The sequence below is a fragment of the Bicyclus anynana genome, chromosome 8, assembly GCF_947172395.1.
Source record: "Bicyclus anynana chromosome 8, ilBicAnyn1.1, whole genome shotgun sequence".
Classification (NCBI taxonomy): Eukaryota; Metazoa; Arthropoda; class Insecta; order Lepidoptera; family Nymphalidae; genus Bicyclus; species Bicyclus anynana.
In genome coordinates this window covers 16,938,661-16,959,729 of record NC_069090.1, presented here as the reverse complement: position 1 = coordinate 16,959,729, position 21,069 = coordinate 16,938,661, and the positions used below count along the sequence as shown (strand labels likewise).

General features: G+C 40.4%; 2 protein-coding genes across 3 annotated transcripts; one reads left to right on the top strand and one right to left on the bottom strand.

The window, feature by feature from the left end:
- The first annotated feature begins 1,423 nt into the window (after nt 1-1,423).
- LOC112048633 (O-acyltransferase like protein-like) lies at nt 1,424-18,910 on the top strand. The gene is made up of 12 exons (XM_052883195.1): nt 1,424-1,684; nt 5,526-5,662; nt 6,528-6,649; nt 7,171-7,379; nt 9,064-9,257; nt 9,489-9,652; nt 10,160-10,345; nt 12,156-12,332; nt 12,430-12,580; nt 13,500-13,683; nt 17,167-17,306; nt 17,795-18,910. The coding sequence occupies exons 1-12, from the start codon at nt 1,429-1,431 to the stop codon at nt 18,026-18,028; spliced, it is 2,154 nt and encodes a 717-aa protein (XP_052739155.1). The 5' UTR covers nt 1,424-1,428; the 3' UTR covers nt 18,029-18,910.
- LOC112048614 (small nuclear ribonucleoprotein Sm D3) lies at nt 18,901-20,872 on the bottom strand. 2 transcript variants are annotated; one of them, XM_024086223.2, is made up of 2 exons: nt 20,402-20,872; nt 18,901-19,847 (listed from the first exon to the last, which is right to left on the bottom strand). In XM_024086223.2, exons 1-2 carry the CDS (start codon nt 20,709-20,711, stop codon nt 19,768-19,770), a joined length of 390 nt encoding a protein of 129 aa, XP_023941991.1. In that variant the 5' UTR covers nt 20,712-20,872; the 3' UTR covers nt 18,901-19,767. The 2 variants fall into 2 exon arrangements, with proteins under 2 accessions (XP_023941991.1, XP_023941990.1); XM_024086222.2 differs by having other exon boundaries at nt 18,901-19,850; nt 20,402-20,868.
- Between the last annotated feature and the right edge of the window lie 197 nt (nt 20,873-21,069).

Sequence of the window (21,069 nt, the reverse complement as noted above, 5' to 3'; positions counted from 1 at the left end):
CGGAGAGGATAGCCCACCTTGACGTACACCACACACAACTTTACTTTTTATACAAACAATGGCAGATGACGGTGACCATAAAGTACATTAAATATAGGGTATAAAATCCTCAGCTGCCATTTCCGTTTAACGCCATCTTGTGAGCACAGTTCAACCTATAACGATTATTATATATACCCATACCTATACAATGAGCATAAATTTACGTACCTATATATAAACCTATATGCTTATAAATACTGTTAACCTACGTATTTCTGTGATCATTTTAATTAGGAATTAGAATACACAAATGGGATATATAGTTTTTTTTAAACCTTGTACTCAATTTATTTATCTACATTAACACTCAATACAATAGAATGACGAATACAATATATAAATTAAAACTAAGTATTACACAGTATATTAAATTTAAATTTATAATAAATAAAATAACCATAACAAATAGACACCATCTAATTGTTCATCCAGAGGCAAGGTATCCAATACAATCGCGCTATTAACCCTCTGGATAGCAAGGCTTAACCTTTGGGCCAAATAAGCGCCAACTTTGGGTCACCTGAAGCATGGACCAATTTGCCAGACATAGTTATTTATTTTTCTTCTTTTGGATTCACATCAATTAAAAATAAAAAATCTTCACGAAAACGTAGACACAGTCACCATATAAAGCAAAGAAAGCATGAGAGTAGAAGAAATAAACCACTGTATTCGTTTAAATCACATAATTATACACATCACAAACGGCTAATGTTAAACGAAAAAAAACGGCAAACACAAAACAAATCAAACCACAAGCATCCACAAGTAGATAAAAATATTTTTTATACATTAAAGTAGATTTTTTTAAGCTTTACAGCTAAGGTTTTGAGTAAGTTTACCTTAGACTCCTGCTGGCCAAAGCGCCATCTATAGAGCACTGTTCAAACCAAGAAGGCAGGTGAGGTCGAAATTTACCGACTGAATACACCCTGCGGGTGACCAAATACAATGAAATTTAGAACAATATGTCATGGCGGTTTCTCTAGTGATGTCCTATGACATATACCAAATAATATAAACCAAATCCAAAGATAAATCTCCATACACGAATACGTTGGACATAGCAGCGACACTATTTCCGCATACGAAATATTTTTGAGTAAGTCAGCAGCAATTTGAAATAGAGATTCTATCTAAGAATGGATATTTTTTTTCAACGAGGTTTCTTACTTTTAAAATATTTGAAGAAATTTAACTGTAGAGAAATTTCAAAGGTCGAGTTGTAAAATAAACAATATTTACGACATTTACATGTCGTAAATATTGTTTATTTTTATTCCCCTTTTCATATTTATTAAGATTGTCAAAGAAGATCCACGCAAAAGTGCTAACAGCTCAAGAATTTTAAAGGTGCAGCTGTGCATCGCAGGCGCAGTACACGCCATGTCGCCGGCGCGCGCGCTCACGTTCGCGGCTCTATGGGCTTGCGCAGCCGCTGACACTCGGGCCCCACCCGACACTGTTAATGACGATGTTTTTCATAAAACGAAAATCCCCGTCACTAACACCACACCTCGAAGTGATGTAAAAATTTACGATTATCAATATACCGGTTCAGTGAACGATTTTGGTTTTAGCGGCGCGAGTTTGTGGGATGCTGGGCTGGACCCTGATGAAGATGTAATTTACAGATTGAGCGGTATGCATTTAATTATTCATTTTAATTTATATCAAGAACTATTTTGAAAAGTCAAGTATGTCAGCGAGTAGTGATTCTACCACCGGTTCGGGAAGCAGATTCTGTAGAGAGCCGGCAAGAATTAGCCGTAAAATATTTATCTTTAAATATGACCAATATTCTTCCTCACCCTTCAACGAAACAGAGGGCATGCTATTAATGGGTAATATAATAGTTTAACGGGCAATGATTGAACCTAGACCTAATTAGACCAGACTACCCTTCAGACTCACAAAACAGCGATGCTGCTTAGCTGCAGTAAAAAGCACGACTATAAGTGTTACTGAAATATAAGCAAGTTAAAATTAAAAATTTACTATTCACTAGAAAGTGTAACTTTCTAGTGAATAATTCTTTTAAATCTACATTATAATAATTGTTTAAAATCAATGTCTCTATCAAATCTCCTCTTTCTCGTCTATTCTCGAGAGTGCAGCGTTCAAGACGATTTAGCCTTTGCTCATAATTGAGGTTCTTAAACTCTCTAGACAATTTAGTGGCTCGTCTCTGCACTTTTTCAAGCATTTCGATATCGTCGTAAGGATTCCAAACTTGAAATGCATATTTTAACAAGTGTCGCACATAGGTGACGTAGGTCTTATAAATGGCTAGAAAAGCATTGTTAGTTGTGATAATGAATACTGGCAAAGACGTACCGCCAAGCTATAGCGCTCCGGTACGATGTCGTGTAGAAACCGAAAGCGATGTGGATTTTCATCCTCCTCACACAAGTTAGCCCGCTTCCATCTTAGATTGTATCATAACTTATCATCAGGTGAGATTGTAGTCAAGGGCTAACTTGTAAAGAATAAAAAAAATGTTGAAGAATAGAATATAATATAGCACAATGTGTGACTCCCACCTAAAATATCACTGCTTATGATGACTCCCAGGCTTTTTGGATTTCTACTTGTTTTAGTTCATTATTATCTAAATAGTATGGAAATCGAGGATTCTTTTTCCGATTATGTAGAATTGTACACTTGACATTTAATGACAGAAGCCAAGTTTTATGTCCAGTAATTTTAGGTATTTTAAACTGCAATCTGGGGAAAAATTCAAAAATATTTATCTTGCAGTTTTCTGTAAAATTAACTGTTTTCGGATTAAAACGTTGAGAAAGTGACTAGAACCCACTCACATCCGGTAGGTAGGCTCATTGTAAATTTTTTGAATATGAACATGATATACCACTCTGAAATCCTCTTGATGAAAATCTACGCAATCAAACATTGAAGTCTGAAAAAGACTCCGGTTCCGGAGTTTACCGTACGTAGAGGGCTTTGTCGAATCTACGAGGCTTTGCAAATTGATCGGGGAGAATTTACTATTCTCCCCGATCAATAAATCAATTCTTTACTTTTCAAATTGATTTTATTTAATAATAGCAGATTATTATTACATAGGGCTAAAATACCCATCATATTAATAATATTATGAGGTTATGTTATCATCATCAATATCATTTATTCAGTTCTGAGCTTAAAAATATATAGGTACCTTAGTAAAAATTAGTTTTAAGCGTCGCGTCGTGTGTGTGCGTACAAAGGCTGTAAGTTAAACGTACTTCAAAAAAGGAGAAATAAAAATTTATTTTATCCAATTATCCAATTATTTTTGAGATTGGTTGCTACTGCTAGCTTTCAATGTAACGTTTTGTCGCCCATTGTTTCACTGGAATTAATATTATTACTCTTATTAGTTATTTATTTATTAAGTATTACTCTCATTTATTTATATACACATTTTTCTTTATTTATATAACTACTCTTATAAAATACAATACAATGAAATAAAAACACTAACAAGTTCATAAAAATATACAATATTATTATATATTAAAATATAATATTGTATTTCATTCTTTTTTTATCGACGTTTTCTGATAAATCCGTCTATTGTTTCAAGACGTTTTCTACTTTATTTACATACTAGCCGACGCCCGCGACTTCGTCCGCGTGAAACTCGATGTAAACTTTCAAGTACCCCTGTCCTACCCCTACCCTACCTCTACCCTACCCCTACCCTACCTTTAGCCTACCTATAGCCTACCCCTACCCCTACCCCTACCCTACTCCTACCTACCCCTACCCTACATTTCTGGTTGATTTTTTACACCTTGTGTCCGAAAAACCCAAATATCTTACGGAACCCTATTTTTTTTCAAAATAAAATGTAGCCTATGTTACTTGTGGATAATGTAGCTTTCGAATGGTGAAAGAATTTTTAAAATCGGTCCAGTAGTTTTTGAGCCTATTCATTACAATCAAACAAACAAACAAATAAACATACAAACATACAAACAAAGTTTTCCTCTTTATAATATTAGTATAGATTAATAAAACAGTACATAATTAAATGCATTTTTTAATTAAATTATAGGTACTGGCTGTATAAACTCGTATATACCTATACGCAACTACGAGCTCAGAATCACAACAAGACTCTCTACCATCTGCCTAAAGCGAATCCTTGAGTACTTTAGATTTGGACACATTGCTAGGAAAGACGGTATTTCGTTAAACTGATGGTCACTGGCAAAGTGGAAAGAAAGAGGCTGCAGGGCCGCAGCCCTATGTGGTGGTCTGATCAGATCCGCACCACATTTAGCGTTCCTAAAGACTCGAACCCTTTAGCCCGGATGTTTGAGACTAGGAGTCTTTGTTAGAGCTCGGCGAATGGAAAGCCTTTTAAAAGCCGAGCCTTTTTTTAGACTCGAGTCCTATTTCAGGGCTCAATATTTTGTAGTCGTGGTTTAGACTTTGATCTTCTGATTAAGACTAGCCTTTTTGTTGGAACGAGGTTTACAGTGAATTGGCAGGTATCGCCATTTAATACTTTATGTTAGGTACTAATGTATGAGGTTATTTAACGATATTTATGTATTTGACATACAGGTAAGATTATTATTTTAAAAAATCCTGCACCGTTTTCGTTCAAAATTGAATGACGAAAACAGATTCTGAACTCAAAATTTTATAAATGTCCGCCATGTTGAAATTTCTTATTATTACATAGATTTCTTTCAAAATCGATATCTAGACATTGCATGAATGGTGAAAACAGATCCTGAAGTAAAAATTAAAAAATAACTGCCATTTTGAAATTTTTTATTCGTGCGCTGATTGCTTTCAAAATCTATATCTAAGCATTGTATTTACGGCGAAAACAGATTCTGGACTCAAATTTTTAAAAAAGGTCGCCATTTTGAGTTTTTTATTACTGCGTCGAATTCTTTTAAACGATATCTAGGCATTGCAAGAATAGCAAAAACAGATTCTAAACTCAACATTTTAAAAAACACTCCTTTCATTCAATACCCATATTGTAGGAATGCATAAAAAACTTAGTCCGCCATATGTATGAAGACGTCACATTATTTTTCGAGTTACTCTCAGCAAGTCCTTTCATTCAATACCCATATTGTAAGGATGCATAAAAAACTTAGTCTACCTTGTATATGAAGTCCACCATAATGGATTTAGAGTGATGTTACATTATTTTTTGAGTTACTCTCAGCAAGCCCTTTCATTGAATACCCATATTGTAGGAGTGCATAAAAAACTTAGTCCGCCATATTGAATTTAGAATGACGTCACACAGCTAACCATACATTCTCATCCAAAATAAGTTTGTGCTCTAAATTTATTCACAATAAAAAAAGCCGAAACTCCTTAGGACATGCCCTTTAGGCTTTAAGCCTTTATGAAAAGACGCGAGTAACGCGATTCTTATTACCTTTAAAAGATAATTTAATAAAGGTATTACCCCACAACATTTGAATGAAAACCCGTTGTTGCAGATGAGGAGTACTATGAAATGCCTCATCTCTTCCACCTGGACGAGTACGTGGGCTGCCTGGCACGGCGCGGCGCCTACTGCCTCGGCAGCTTCGAACTGTCCCCCAATGGGTACAGCCCGCTCTTCAACACCATGCAGGTGAGGCAGCCGCTGTATTATCTCTTCCACCTGGAGGAGTATGGAACGTGCGTCTAAGGGCGTCATAAGCGAAAACGTTGCGCAGAGTTTGAGTTAACAGACATCGAAAGCTATCCATCGAAGCGTGCTGACAGATTAGTGCCAAATGCTTATTTGCTGGACTTCCAGTTTATGTAAGAAACGTACATTTCGACACTAGCACGCCCACTCCCGAAAATTTTATAGTTATTTGGAGGTCAGCATGGTTTTGTTGATGAGAGCAATGTCAATCTTGTTCTCTTAGTAGAGCTCTTGTGAGAACAGCCTTTGCCTTTAGGCTGCTGGCATTCCCATATGGCATCCTCAGAGGCTTAGCCATTGAGCTTTAGAACATGGCCAACACCTCTGAGGATCGCGTTAACTGGGTCTTCACCGCCTGAACTGCTTGTAGGACGTCCGTTAGCATCTATAGAGCTGTCTGTATATTAATATTAATTGTAGAGTCAGCTCTATTTACTTTAGTTAGGCGTATCATTCTCCCTGGAGCCGCTTCTTGTGGAGAAAGGGCGGATGGGGCCTTTGGTGGCACCTCTTAGGAAGGCGCCTACTTCGTCTTCTTCTTCTTCTTCTTTTTTTGATGGGTGTTGCTCGTGCTGTGAGCTGGGGTTCGGAGCACTCATTGAAGGTCTATCTCCAACGCCAAACACGGAATCTCTGTAAATTAATTTATTATTTTATGCATGCACATCATCTGTTACATGATTCTTTATGGAAATATTATTTCATACGAGTATAATATAAGGCTATTATTATTATTCATCATTATAACTATTTATCCCAACGGATGAGAGGTTGGTACGAGTAAGTAACAGAGCATGTGTTGCAGCGCTACTCCGCCAACTGGGTGGACTACTACAACCACACGCGTCTGCACCGCGGCGTGTGCTTGACCCGCAGCTGCGCGCCCGCCCACCGCCCCGCGCTCTCTACGCCGGCGCTCAAAGCATGGTGGGTGTCAACTACATATTTATTCAGAAAGATTATTAAAAACCACATATTTTCTCCTCTAAACAAAAGTTCTGTGGCAGGAGTAGGCATGACAATATATCTTCACCAAGGGATCGAACCATACAATCTTGGACTGAGTCCTCCTCGTTAATCGAGGGCTTTTGAGAGTTGAGACTGATTTCATTTAAATTGCTCGAATTGACGAGTTAAAGTATTTTTTTTATTGTTTACAAGTTAGCCCTTGACTCATCTCACCTGATGGTAAGTGATGATGTAGTCTAAGATGGAAGCGGGCTAACTTGTTAGGAGGAGGATGAAAATCCACACCCCTTTCGGTTTCTACACGGCATCGTACCGGAACGGTAAATCGCTTGGCGGTACGTCTTTGCCGGTAGGGTGGTAACTAGCCACGGCCATACTTTACAACTGTATTACTACGGCAACGAGAACTACGCGATTGTAGCCGGGTGTGTCGGCTAGTCTAAAGCTATATTGAATGTTGATTAATATTTTTTGGCCAGGTTCGCATCCTGCGTGAACACCAGCACTATGGCGGCATACAACCTGTCGGCCCGACTCTACCGGCTGGAGTACTGCCGCCGAGGGCCCGAGCGCGCGCCGCCTCTCAACGCCAACGAGAGAGGCTTCGCGGGTTTCTTGGCGGTGCTGTTCGGCCTCGCTATGATTAGCACCGCTTTGGATTTGACGCTGACTGATCAGGCTAAAAAAGGTGAGATTTGCCTACCTGTTGTTGATACTATGGATAATAAATGATGTGCATGACTGTCCTATTGGTCAAGTGATCCTTTGTAGCTTAATGTATAGGCCAACGCTTTTCTGAAATCAATAATGCATCCAATGGTGAAACACGCTTGTTTAAAATGTGCCTAGAGCCCAATTACTCTTGACTTGAAGATGTATGTAGTAGGTGATAGGGAAAACGAAAGCTGGGGGGGGGATGCTATAACTTCGCAGTGCGAATCAGGAACGATGAGCCAAAACTTCGTAGGAGTCGAAGGGTCAATAGAGATATTCAGTAAAAAATCTCAACCGCAGTTAGGTGTTAGCCCAGTGGATATGACCTTCTGCCTCTGGTTCCGGAGAGTGGAGGTTCTAATCCAGTATTAAACTTAAGCAATAACATTCATTTAGTTAGACAAAAGACGGAATTACATTTTTCTGACGTATCGTGTCGTGAAATGACGCGTTGATAAAACAGTTGAAAAGTGCAATATGAAATAGCGAGTCATATGTCCATACAAAAGACATCAACGCGTTACATCGTTTTTTACGAACGCTTTGCATAATTCGGTCCTAATAACTTGTTACGTGCTCTAATATTAATAACGTTATGACTGCGTTATTTTTTTTAATAACGTTCCACTTTTGTTTTCTATTCATCATCATCGTCATTATCAACCTATATATTAGAAGGTTTCCGATAAAACTAGAGACAGGTGAGGTTTAACAGCTTCAATTTGACTTGTGTAGAGAAGCATGTTTTAAAAATTTGGGAGCCCAAATAGAGCTAATAGCGATAAATCACATGACGTTAATCAGCGGTAAATCACATGACGTTAATCAACGGTAAATCACATGACGTTAATCAACGGTAAATTACATGACGTTAATCAACGGTAAATCACATGACGTTAACCAGCGGTAAATCACATGTCGTTAATTAGCGGTAAATCACATAACGTTAATCAATAGTAAATCACGTGACGTTAATCAGCAGTAAATCACATGACGTAAATCAACGGTACATCACATGACGTCAATCAGCGGTAAATCACATGACGTTAATCAACCGTAAATCACATGACGTTAATCAACGGTAAATCATATGACGTTAATCAATGGTATATTACATGACGTAATCAGTTATAGAGAGAGAGTTATAAAATTGTCTCTGAAGTACGTAGGTACATAATCAAAAGTTAGTCTACAACTGCAGAGTAGGTCTCTACTTACGTCTACTCCAGAGAGATGACCGTCGTCATTCAAAGGTCAATCTGATCAAAATTTCCATGCCTGTTTGTTCCGGTTCTGAAATGCCTGTAATTTACTCACACGATTAGTTATTTCGATTACAGAATTTATTGAGTTCAGAGGTCGAGTTTTAGATCAAAGTAACAAAAAAAAAATCAGAGGTCAGAAGTTGGTAATGTTACAGCGCCGTCCCATCATCTTATAGAGTTCGTTACAGAATCAATCAATATCATTTGTCCCCGCCCACCATCAGTAGAGCAGCGTGGTAGTAAACAGTTTCGCCCTCCTATTGTGCCATTAACATTAGATAATGATGATGGTGATGATGATGATGATGATGTTGATGATGATGATGATGATGATGATGATGATGATGATGATGATGATGATGATGATGATGATGATGATGATGATTGTCTTAGGCTACGGTTGGGCGCTCTCCTGGTCGGTGCGTTCCTCGTGGCGCGCGCTCACAGCACCCGCGCCGGTCTCCCAGGGCGTCGACTTACGCGTTTTCGACGGCCTGCGAGTGTTCTGCCTCCTGGGCATCATCCTCGACCACGTGATCTTGGTCGGTTTGCTCTCCTATGTCGCCGATACGAGGACTTACGAACAGGTAACTCATTCACGGGGCGTCGACTTGCGCGTTTTCGACGCACTGTGAGTTTTCTGTATACTGGGCGTCATCCTCGAGCATCTTATAGTACTCGTTAAAGCAGCACGGTGACTGGTGGGCCTAAGCTCCTCAGGCCTGGCGCTGTAGCGGTTTTGTTGGAATAGGCTTATAATTATGACGTTTTCCTTATAAAACTTCGACATACCTATCAAGTTTTTAAATTTCTGCCAGATGACCCGCTCGGCGGATGCGATCCTGGTGATTAATAGCAGCCTGGTGGTGCAGATCTTCTTCCTGATGGCCAGCTTCCTGCTGGCGCACAAGCTACTCAAGCAGCGCTCCCCATCATCCGCCGTCAGCACTTTCTTCTACGCCATGTTCAATAGAGTAATCAGGTGAGAAGTACTCAGTTTAACATAATGATAATCATGTAATTTATTTTAGCTTGGTAATAAAAATATTTGACGTTGCACTAATTTAACATTAGGTATTTAATAATTTTTACTTATGTATAATCTTAGTCAATTATAAAATCGTTATGTCGAAATATTATTACATTTATTTTCTTTTTTTATCTGTTTACTTATAAATTACTAGCTGACGCCGCGCGGATTCACTCGCGTGGTTCGCGTTCCTGTAAGAATACGGGGATAATATATAGCCTATAGCCTTCCTCAATAAATAGGCTATCTAACACTGAGAAAAATTTTGAAATCGGACCAGTAGTTCCTGAGATTAGCGCGTTCAATCAATCAAACAAACTCTTCAACTTTATAATATTAGTATAGATGAGGTACTATAAAGTCTATTTAAATTTCCATATTATATCTTTACCTATGAAATTGCCGTTCCACAATACTGGCCATTTTAAATCAAAATAGGATGATGATTGTTTTACTCAGGATATGTCCAAGCTACTACGTGGTGGTATGGTTCGCGTCGTCGGTGTATGAGCGGCTGGGCAGCGGGCCGCAGTGGAGCTCGCTGGTGGGCGGCGAGGCGAAGGTGTGCCGGCGCAAGTGGTGGACCCACCTGCTGTTCCTCCACACCCTGCTGGATCGCGACGAGAAATGCTTGATACAGACTTGGTGAGCACCTCCTCCTTGACTCGTGTTCCTTACGTGTGAGGGTCGAGAACAGATATACTATCTATTCTACGCTGACGCTATAGAATAGAAAGAATTTTTAGCAGACTCAGAAGTGATTACAAAAATAAGAAAACAAATGTCGAACAAAGGTATGATTTGTCAGGACACAGAACACAACATTTGTCAGGACAACTTAATTAACAAATCAAGCCAAAATAAGACCCTAGAATGGCAGAGAATGACCTTGAGTGAAGTCGCGCACTTGTGAACGTTGTGTGTAGGGTTAAAGTTACCTTTGACTGTTAACAAACACTTCCCTTTTTCACTCAAGTCACTCTTCCCGCCTATCCCAAGTAACACAACAAGAGATGTGGACGGCTCGAACGCCACGAGCACACTGAAGCCGTCCGTACCGCAAGTCGTTGCAACGCGGCGATAAAAGAATTTATTTGTTTTATTTATTTATTTTATAGGGTACCAACAGGTTATGAAATTGTGTTTTACAACACATGGATTAGTCAAGTTGTTATGTCATAGACCCACTTATAGGTTACCTCAACTTGCGTAATTTAGTACTCGAATCGTCGTCGTCGTCGTCGTCGTCGTCGTTATCAACCCATATACGGCTCACTGCTGAGCTCGAGTCTCTTCTCAGAATGATTCTGAGAGGGGGTTAGGCCAATAGTCCACCATGCTGGCCCAATGCGGATTGGTAGACTTCACACACGCAGAGAATTAAGAATTTCTCTGGTGTGCAGGTTTCCTCACGATGTTTTTCCTTCACCGATTCAGACACGTGATATTTTATTTCTTAAAATGCACACAAATGAAAAGTTGGAGGTGCATGCCCCGGACCGGATTCGAACCCACACCCTCCGAAAACGGAGGCAGAGGTCATATCCACTGGGCTATCACGGCTTAGTACTCGAATAGAAATAGAGTACTCGAATAGTACTCGAATAGAAACATTAAAAGACTAATAAATAGGTGAATTAGACTAATTAGGGAAAAAACTGATTTAGATTTGCGTTTATAAATATAGATATGGATGTATCACACAATTACGTCATGAACAGAATTAAACTAAAATAAAATAAACAAGTACTACGGATACGATACGATTGCACGGAAACATATTAAGATCCAGGGTTTGAGACTATAAAAATGACTGCTTCGTAAGTCTAGTCTCAAAATCCGTCAATTTAAGACAGTTCTGGAAAGTAGATACCACCACCAAGCTTATTTACATTGCTAAATTTTGGTGTGACTGCCGCTAAAACTACAAACACTTGAAGCTCAGCGCGTACGGCATCGTATACATTCAGGTTGACGGGCGGGGAGCATTGCTGGTGTTGACTTAGTGATCCAAGAGACTAGAGTCTTTTAGCTCTTTTTTTAGCTTCTGTTTAGTATCTGTAGTTGGGTCTACTTTATCCCGTATTGTGGGTGTTCTATCCTCCTATATAACTTCCCCTCTCGTATTCAGAATTTCGAGCCGTCTTATTGGTTTGATTTTACTATTTCGAGTTTTCTTGCGTACCAGTCCTTTTCTTTGCTCGTGATCACCCATACTGGATTTCTTGATAGTTCGGCGGGTATGACGTTTTGCTTGTCACTGTTGTATGTAATTTTAAAATCGTACTGTTGTAACTCTAGTGCCCACCGGGCTAGTCTCATAAATCACTCGATTTGTTGAGTTAGTAGTCTTGAGTTTATCGCGAACAGACCGACAGACGAGACTTGGACTAAGTTATAAAATAAGTATACAGATATAGATAGATAACAAAGTTAAACTGACTCCACGCTAAAGGTTTCTGGCAACGGACATGCAGCTGTACGTGCTTGCGCTGGTGCTGACGTTGGTGCTGCGCGGGCGGCGCCACGCTGTGTCGGTGCTGTGCGCGCTGCTGGCAGCGCTCACTGGCACGTGCCTGGCGCTGGCGTACGCCTGGCGACTGATGCCCACCTACGTAATGACTCAACCCGAGTGAGTACTAGTGTGTGCCGGTGTGTGCATATTACGTTCTCATTATAAAAGTTCCAAACGATTAAAAAATTGTGTTAATAGAACATGCACATTTCAGATTGATTCGTGTGGAGTACCGCGGCGACTTGACGTACAACTTGCTGTACCAGTCGCCGCTGGGCAACTCCGCGGGCGCACTGGCGGGCCTGCTGCTGGCGCACGTGCACCACGCGCTGAGCGGCGCCAACGTGCGCATTGCGGACAGTAAAGTGAGTATGAGCTCAACGTGCTGTACCAGTCGCCGCTGGGCAACTCCGCGGGCGCACTGGCGGGCCTGCTGCTGGCGCACGTGCACCACGCGCTGAGCGGCGCCAACGTGCGCATTGCGGACAGTAAAGTGAGTATGAGCTCAACGTGCTGTACCAGTCGCCGCTGGGCAACTCCGCGGGCGCACTGGCGGGCCTGCTGCTGGCGCACGTGCACCACGCGTTGAGCGGCGCCAACGTGCGCATTGCGGACAGTTAAGTGAGTATGAGCTCAACGTGCTGTACCAGTCGCCGCTGGGCAACTCCGCGGGCGCACTGGCGGGCCTGCTGCTGGCGCACGTGCACCACGCGCTGAGCGGCGCCAACGTGCGCATTGCGGACAGTAAAGTGAGTATGAGCTCAACGTGCTGTACCAGTCGCCTGGACATACGATTTAAATCGTAGGGTTGGCAACACTGGAACGGACCGGCGTTTGTACGAGACAGTACAAAATTGCGTCTGCAACGAATTTGCTGCGCATGCGCGGCGTGTTCGTTGCGCTCCCGTAGCGTATATGCCTACGTTGCGAGCCCGCTCCGCTATGAGAACGCACGCAATCCTCTAGTGTGATATCTCTGTAACTAATAAATTGTACTATTATTGGACTGATATAAATATTTCTTTCACCAAGAAAAAGCTCATTATCATACGCTATATTTTATCCCAGTATTCCCACGGGAATGAGGAAAACTACGCGGGTGAAACCGCAAGGTTGCGCTAGTATTTTGTTGTGCTGGCATCTTCTAGGTGAGCACACTCAATCGTAGATCGCATCCATGCTTTCAGACTTAATTGTAGTCAAGTGCGAGCCTATATTGCATAAAAAAATTAAATATAGACATATGTGTGTGAGTGTCAATAATGTAAGTTGTGTTGTCTCCAGTGGTTCCGCTGGTCGTCGCTGGCGGCGGCGCCAGGCGCGCTGCTGTTTATGGCCTGGTCGCCGCTGGTGCTGGGCGAGGGTCCGCCGCGCCGCGCCGTCGCCGCAGTGCTGGCAGCAGTCGAGCGGCCGGTGTTCGCGGGGCTGGTGGCCTTGGCGCTGCTGGGAGCTATGCATGGCGTCAGATGTATGTACCTAACCCACCAAATAGTTGACCTAATCCTAAATCTGTTCCTCGCGCTGCCACGATGTTGCCACACACAGCTCTATAGATAGGTACTACTCCTATGCCTCAGATTTGATTTTCCCTAAAAATGGAAAAGTTAAGAAGTGTAATGTGTTGATAGGTTAACAATTGAATTGAATGAAGATCTACAATTTTTGTGTTGAGAATTTTTATCTTAAACACCTTTCATAATCTGTATAAATTAGGTATACCAAGCAGCAGCGAAGAGTCCATACAGACCGATTCCCGCCAGGTTACCGTTTTAAAATCCATACGGACATACTCAGTATTGAATGTATGGATGTATGATCGAAACCGGAGTGTGTATCGAGCGGTATGAGTTTGTTCTTTGGGACGGCTTACCTTCGTCATACCTTCGGCTTACCTTCGGTGTGCCGTAATTAATGGATAAAACGCAAATGGTAGATACACTATCTAATTATTTAAAGCTAATTTGAACAGTTTTGAAAAAATGCCTAGGGTGAACAAGTTTTGACCAAGACCAAGCAGTGAAAAAACTTTTTCAGGATGGAAAATTTTGATAAATCCGACAAAAAACTATAACTTGGTCTCTCTTACTATTCAAATTAGTTTTAGACAATTCGTGGTAATTACGGGACACTCTGAATAATTATCAAGTTAGTTTAAAAAGGTATGGTGTTTGTAACCTGTCTCCTACTGAAAATCCCAAGAAGTTGATTAATGATTTTAAACTTATTTCGTGGTTGTTCATTATGAATGATATTTAAACGGGTACATACCACGATAAAACGACGAGATTTTTACGTTTTAATATTTATTTTATACTAAATGCCCTAGACAAAGGGTTGAATTTTGCCATCTCGCCTTCACGAATTCCTTATGAAAAAATCATCGGTGGTATCGAAGAAGTGATAAGTCGTAATAAAGTGCCTCAGAGAGACGCCGAAATACTAAGACAGAATGTTGCGGTAATGCTCCGGAAATCCAAACCCCCCAGACAGAATATCTCGTCTCAGGAACGGGCGGCCATTTTGACATTACGTCATGATAATGATGTTTTAGTTTTAAAAGCAGACAAGGGGAACTTATAAGAAGGTAAATTATAACCCAACTGCGCGAGTGACTAGAAAAACTACTAAGCTGATCAGGGATTATCGTAATGTTATCGGAGATGATGTAAGTAATAACCTTTTGAGACCTCGAAATATACAACCACCTAAACTATACGGCCTGCCAAAAATTCATAAGTGTGATGTTCCTCTTCGCCCTATAGTGAGTCAAATAGATTCACCTACTTATGAATTGGCGAAGCATGTCTCAAGTGTTCTACAACCACTAGTGGGCCACACGTCATCTTATATCAAAGACTCCCGCCATTTTGTACGTTTATTACAAGACACCTACATTGAAGGGCATGAGTGCATGATATGCTTTGATGTCGAATCCCTATTTACCAACGTACCAATTCACGACTTTATGGAGGTACTTAAAATAAAGTTACAAGAAAACAACATCCCGGAGGAGTATGTCACCTTAACAGGGCATTGTTTGGAATCTAGCTTTTTCCTTTATAAAGGTGAATACTACCTTCAGATTGATGGGGTGGCAATGGGTAGCCCAGTTGCCCCAGTAGTTGCCAACTTATGGATGGAGTATTTTGAAGAGCTCGCCACCTCATCTACCCATACAAGTTAGGTTTTGGAAAAGGTACGTGGATGACGTTTTTGCTGTCATGCAGGGCGGTGAAAAAGAGGTGCAACAATATCTGGCACTTTTGAATGGTATTCACCGGAAAATGACCTTCACATACGAAATGGAGAAAGATCGGTCGCTTCCATTCTTGGATGTCCTAGTCAAGGTCCGACTAGATGGTAGTTTTAGTCACACTGTTTACCGGAAGCAGACACACACGGACAGATATTTACATGGCTCTTCGCATCACCATCCACGACACCTTGCGTCAGTGGCTACCACCCTCTTCAATCGCGCTCAGGACCTTTGTGATGACGTTCACATCCAGGCTGAGCTGGAACATATAAGCAAGGTGTTACGTCGAAATGGTCATAAGCCCCTTGTATTAAAAAATAGTTCACATCAACGGAGAGAACGACCTTTGGAAGTCGAAAGAAGAATGGCCTACTTACGTTTTGTTAAAGGGGTAACTGATAAAATTGGATCGTTCCTAAGGAAAAAATACAACATAAAGACTGTGTTTACTCCTTTACAAAAGATCGCCCACATGATGCGTTCTCCAAAGGATCGTTTGCCATACCAGTGTCCGGGTGTGTATAAAATCGACTGCAGCTGTGGTAGCTCTTATATTGGACAAACGAAGAGGCCCATAGCAACCCGTGTAACAGAACATATACGAGCGATAAAAAACAACGACCCGCAAAAGTCTGCGATAGCTGATCACATTCTACAACCGGGAACTAAACATTGGATTGAGATCCATAATCCACGCATTATTTCCACGGACCGCCACTATATACCCCGAGTAGTTCGAGAAGCCATTGAAATTCGAAAATACAAAAATTTCAATCGGGAAGATGGTTTCAAACTAGCCAGCGAGTGGAACCCGGTGGTAGAATTGTGCAAACCAAGAGGGCGCCGCGATACGCATAATAACAAAAGCGATGTCGTGAGTGTGGTTTGCCTAAACAGCCAAAAACGCGAGGTCGTTGAAAAAAGAAAAAGAACAAGAAAGAGGGTAGATCGATTTTGCCCCTAATAGCTGACTTCACTTCTCATCTCGCAACTTCAGTCCCATCGTGACCACGATCCATGCAACTGGGTCGAAATATCGACAATAAAAATCTCGTCGTTTTATCGTGGTATGTACCCGTTTAAATATCATTCATAAGTTGATTAATGTTTGTCAGTATGATAATTTGGAGTTTCATGTCATTGTTGCATGCTCCAAGTTATAATTCACAGCGAGTATAGCGGAATGCCCCCTTTGCTCCAGGGTTAGCACACTTAAGGTCAAAACTCATTACAACGCCTCGGGCACGTAATGTTAACGCCTTGCCTTCGCATAAGCTTACCTCGCGACGTTACTTTACCGTTTTCCCAACATTTCCGTTCACTGCTCTACTCCTGTTGATCATAGCGAGTAGTTTTTGTTTCTATATCGAACATACGGACAGACAAACAAAAATTTTACTGATTGTATTTTTGGCATCAGTATCGATCACTAATCGGCCCCTGATAGTTATTTTGGAAATATATTTCATGTACGGAATTGGCCTCTCTACAGATTTATTATTAGTAGGTATAGATAGATGTATTTTAATATCTGCCTAACTAATGCAGTCATTTGTATTGACTGATATTAAAAAAAAAACAGTTTTTTTTAAACTACGCTTACTCACAGACTGGACAGCGAGGTGATACGTAGCCGATCTGTCTGCAGCGATACCTATGAGTTTGAGCTTTACCCAGCAGCGGCGTCTGTTTCAGCTCCGTGGCGCACGTGGCTTACGTCGGGCAGCACCGTGCTGGTGCGGCTGTCGTTCGGCGCGCTGCTGTTGAACATACCGGTCAACAAGTGGCTGGTGGCAGCCCGCCTGGCACCCGCGCAGGTCGACCGCCAGAACGTGGTGAGCCCTCTTCCCGTACACTGTGCACGCTACTAGGGCCCTGCTGAGCTGGCTGCCCGCCTGGCACCCGCTCAGATAGTCCGCCAGAACGTGGTGAGCCCTCTTCCCGTACACTGTGCACGCTACTAGGGCCCTGCTGAGCTGGCCGCCCGCGCAGCTCGACCGCCAGAACGTGGTGCAACATCTTACACTACAAGCGAGCCGATTACTTGTACTCAATCTAATCGCGATTGTCTGGTTACAGAAGTGGTTGAAGTGGCGTGAACTATTTAGTTGCAAAAATACACTGCTTGTGCCTACCCTAAGCCAGAATTACAATTACAACTTGTATCTACACGTAGACTACTGTCGAAATCGCCGGGCACGAGCCCTTCATTTAGGTAGGTAAATACAAAAAACCGTCTAAAAACACCAATGAATAAATAATGGTCATATCATTAATTTAAATTTGACATTATTAAGTTCTAATTCTAATTTTCTACTTCCAGATATTGGAATTTTTCGGTGTAGCGATAGCGTCGTTCTTGGCAGCGGTACCGCTTGCCCTGCTGGTCGAGCTGCCGGTGCAGCGCTTGTACAAGGAGCTCAGATTACTCTGCATCCGGCCTCTACCGCCCACAGAACAGAACAAGCCACCGCAGCCCACAGAACAGAACAAGAGAGGGGAGAAGACTGACCATGTCAAAAACAATGACAGACCAGCTGATCATTTGGAAACATAATTTGTTCTAACATTGGATTTATAGGGAAAAGTATTGTCACTTACGTATCTGCAGTATCCAAAGACCACTATAGATTTTTATAAGAAGCAAATGTCTTTTAGTCGGCTGGTCAACATCGGTTTAGATTTTACTTATTCCATATTATACCATATTATTTACCTACTTACTTATACCATATTTATTATAGTAACTAGCAGACGCCCGCGACTACGTCTACGAATATTTAAATTTCCTTTTTTTTTTCATAAGAACCTTCTCCTGACAATGACAGACACATCAAAAAAAAAATTGTGAAATCTGTCAAGCCGTTCACACGTGATGGCGTAACCAAGGGATTTAAGGATTTATTTTTATATAATACAAATAAATCCTTAAATCCCTTGGTCTAAAGACTGTATAGATATTTGCTCGGCAGGGCGTGTCTTAAACCAGTTTCTAGTAAAGATGTAAATTAAGAAAGTCACTGTACTTAATACAAAGTGCTGTTGAAACATTACCTAATAGAAATGTACAATACAGGTGTAGTAATTTATGATACCTTTAATTGAGTTGCAATAACTTGTATTTATGACTAGGTCTAGGTTTTGTATTTCTCTTTAAGAACTTGTGATCCATTTGTTGGTTTTTGAGACACAAACTAGTTAGTTAATGAGAATAATTAATAATTATTAAGTTGATATACCTATGGAGATGTATCAGTTTGAATGTAAAACATTTGAATGAAGTGTAAATGTTTAAGTGAGAGAAATAATTAGTGTCATTGTAACAAGCATACGGCACTCTTGACAATGTTCTGTAGGAATCATTAGTTTTGTTTTGGTTTGAGGTTTGTATTGATTAAATTAGCAGATGGGAGTAGAAAAATAAAATCCTTGTACACAACTTATTATTTATTGAAAACCTTATCACAAACTGCACAGTATCACTCAAGTAGTTTTGTAACCTGACCAAAAAAATAAGAAAATTTTCCCATGCTCTGGAAAAAAAGGAACTAATTCCCAATATTAGTAAACTAAGCATACAAGACTTAAGAAATACTTGTGACACCCTTAAGTCAGGGATTTTTTATTATTTTTCTGTTCAGGCTTCATGATTGTGTATGAATGAAGTCTTTTCATGTGCACTGATTAAAAAAGTACTTCATTCATACACAATCATGAGTGTAATTCATCTTAATGAAATATGAAACATGGCTAAAACTCACATGACCACAAGAACTTTTTGTTGGCCAACATTCAATCTCACTCACACTGATTATAATATAAGCCCCCTAACGCACACATTTGTGTGTGTGTGATTTATTGAGATATAATTATGGCATTACTTGTTCTAATAGATTTATTTTAGTGCCACTAAAATATTTTTTTGTGGAGCTAACATACAACCAACAACTTCTTACCTCTTAACTTAACTCTTAACTTGGCTAAGTGCGGAAACGGCCCAGAAGAAAGAAGAAGAAGAAGAAGATACAACCAACAAGATGATGGTCTAAAGAAAAGTAGACAATATAGTATACTAATATTTTTATTGTGATCAAAGAAATGGAGCAGGGACGACTCCGCCACCATTGGACAATATTTTGTCTATTTCTCTAACTCGGTCACATGTTAGCACCATTGAACATGGAAAATATTTGATTTAGTTCTAGTCAAGGCTTTGCAAATAGTGAACTGGTTTGAAGTAATCTTAAATAGAGTACAGTAAAAATTAAAGGTAGGATACTAATTCTAGATATAATCTTATCGTCTAGAAGGTCCTGAACCTCCCTGCCAGCCACCACGGTGACCTCCTCCTCTCCCTCCTGGTCTGCCTCGACCAGCTGCTGTAAAAAAAAATAGTAGTTATATAAAGATTTACTTTACTGAGATTATTTTACTGATTTTATAAGATACTACAATCATTAACAGCCTATTTAAATGGCTCACTATAGGATCAGGGTACTCTCCATATAAGAGTTGATTTTTGCCTCTGGTATCCCCTGTTGTCAACAGCTAAAGGAAAAATGAACATCTGTGTAATATTATACCCCATTAGCGGAAACTCCACAGATTTACCAGCATAGTTTATGTTCTTGTGAGAATAACGTACTAAGATATATCTTATAACAGTCACAAATAAAGTGGCTTTCTAGTAGTAAAACAATTTTCAACATCAATTCAGTAGAACCAGATATTACCACCTATTACCACATACTGGAATAGAAATACTAAATATATTTTAAACTTTTTTGATTTCTGTGAGGCCAAACTAATAATAAGCCGTTATGGCTTGTTTCCTTATTATAATTAAAAGAAAACATGAATATGGAATATGGATAATGATGGGTAGCTTCAATGAATTTCAACAGAGTATGTATCGAACGAATGTACTAACCGTGAGCTCTTATTATAGCGCTCTTGCCGCGTCCAGCGGTTGGTTTGTTCCCCTGCCGTTTGAACATGGGCGCATTCTTCAACATATCTGGTAATATAAGGAAACGAATTTTTGACCCACGAATGTATACATTCTCCAGCTGAGCCACCCGGCCATCCCTGTACGTGACTGTCACTTGAGTCATCTGGCAATTCATGTTATCCTCGGCTTCTATCAGTTTACCGCGATACACTTCACCGGTATTAGTTTCACAGGTCACTACATGGCCTTCTGCTTCGTGAAGTACTTTAATAGGAACACCGATCGACATTTTAAATGATTAAAATTCTTCTCCCTTTCAAAAACACTCAATAATATCTGGCTATTCCCAGATGAAAAAGGATAAAAATTAGAGTTTTCACCGACGCCTAATATTTTTGATACAAATAACAAACAATGGCGGGTGACCAAAGACAAAAAATTCAGAACAACCTTGTCAGTTGTCAATTGTCATGGCGGTTTTTAGATTAATGTCTACGAATACATTCACACTATCAACATTAAACACTTGCTCAAGTTACTACTTACTATAATACCGATCTTTTAATCTGTGTTTAAATTCAATTCAATTCTTTTTTATGGCTTTCATTTGTTCCACTGGCCACTGAATCTGTGTTTAATAAAATCTG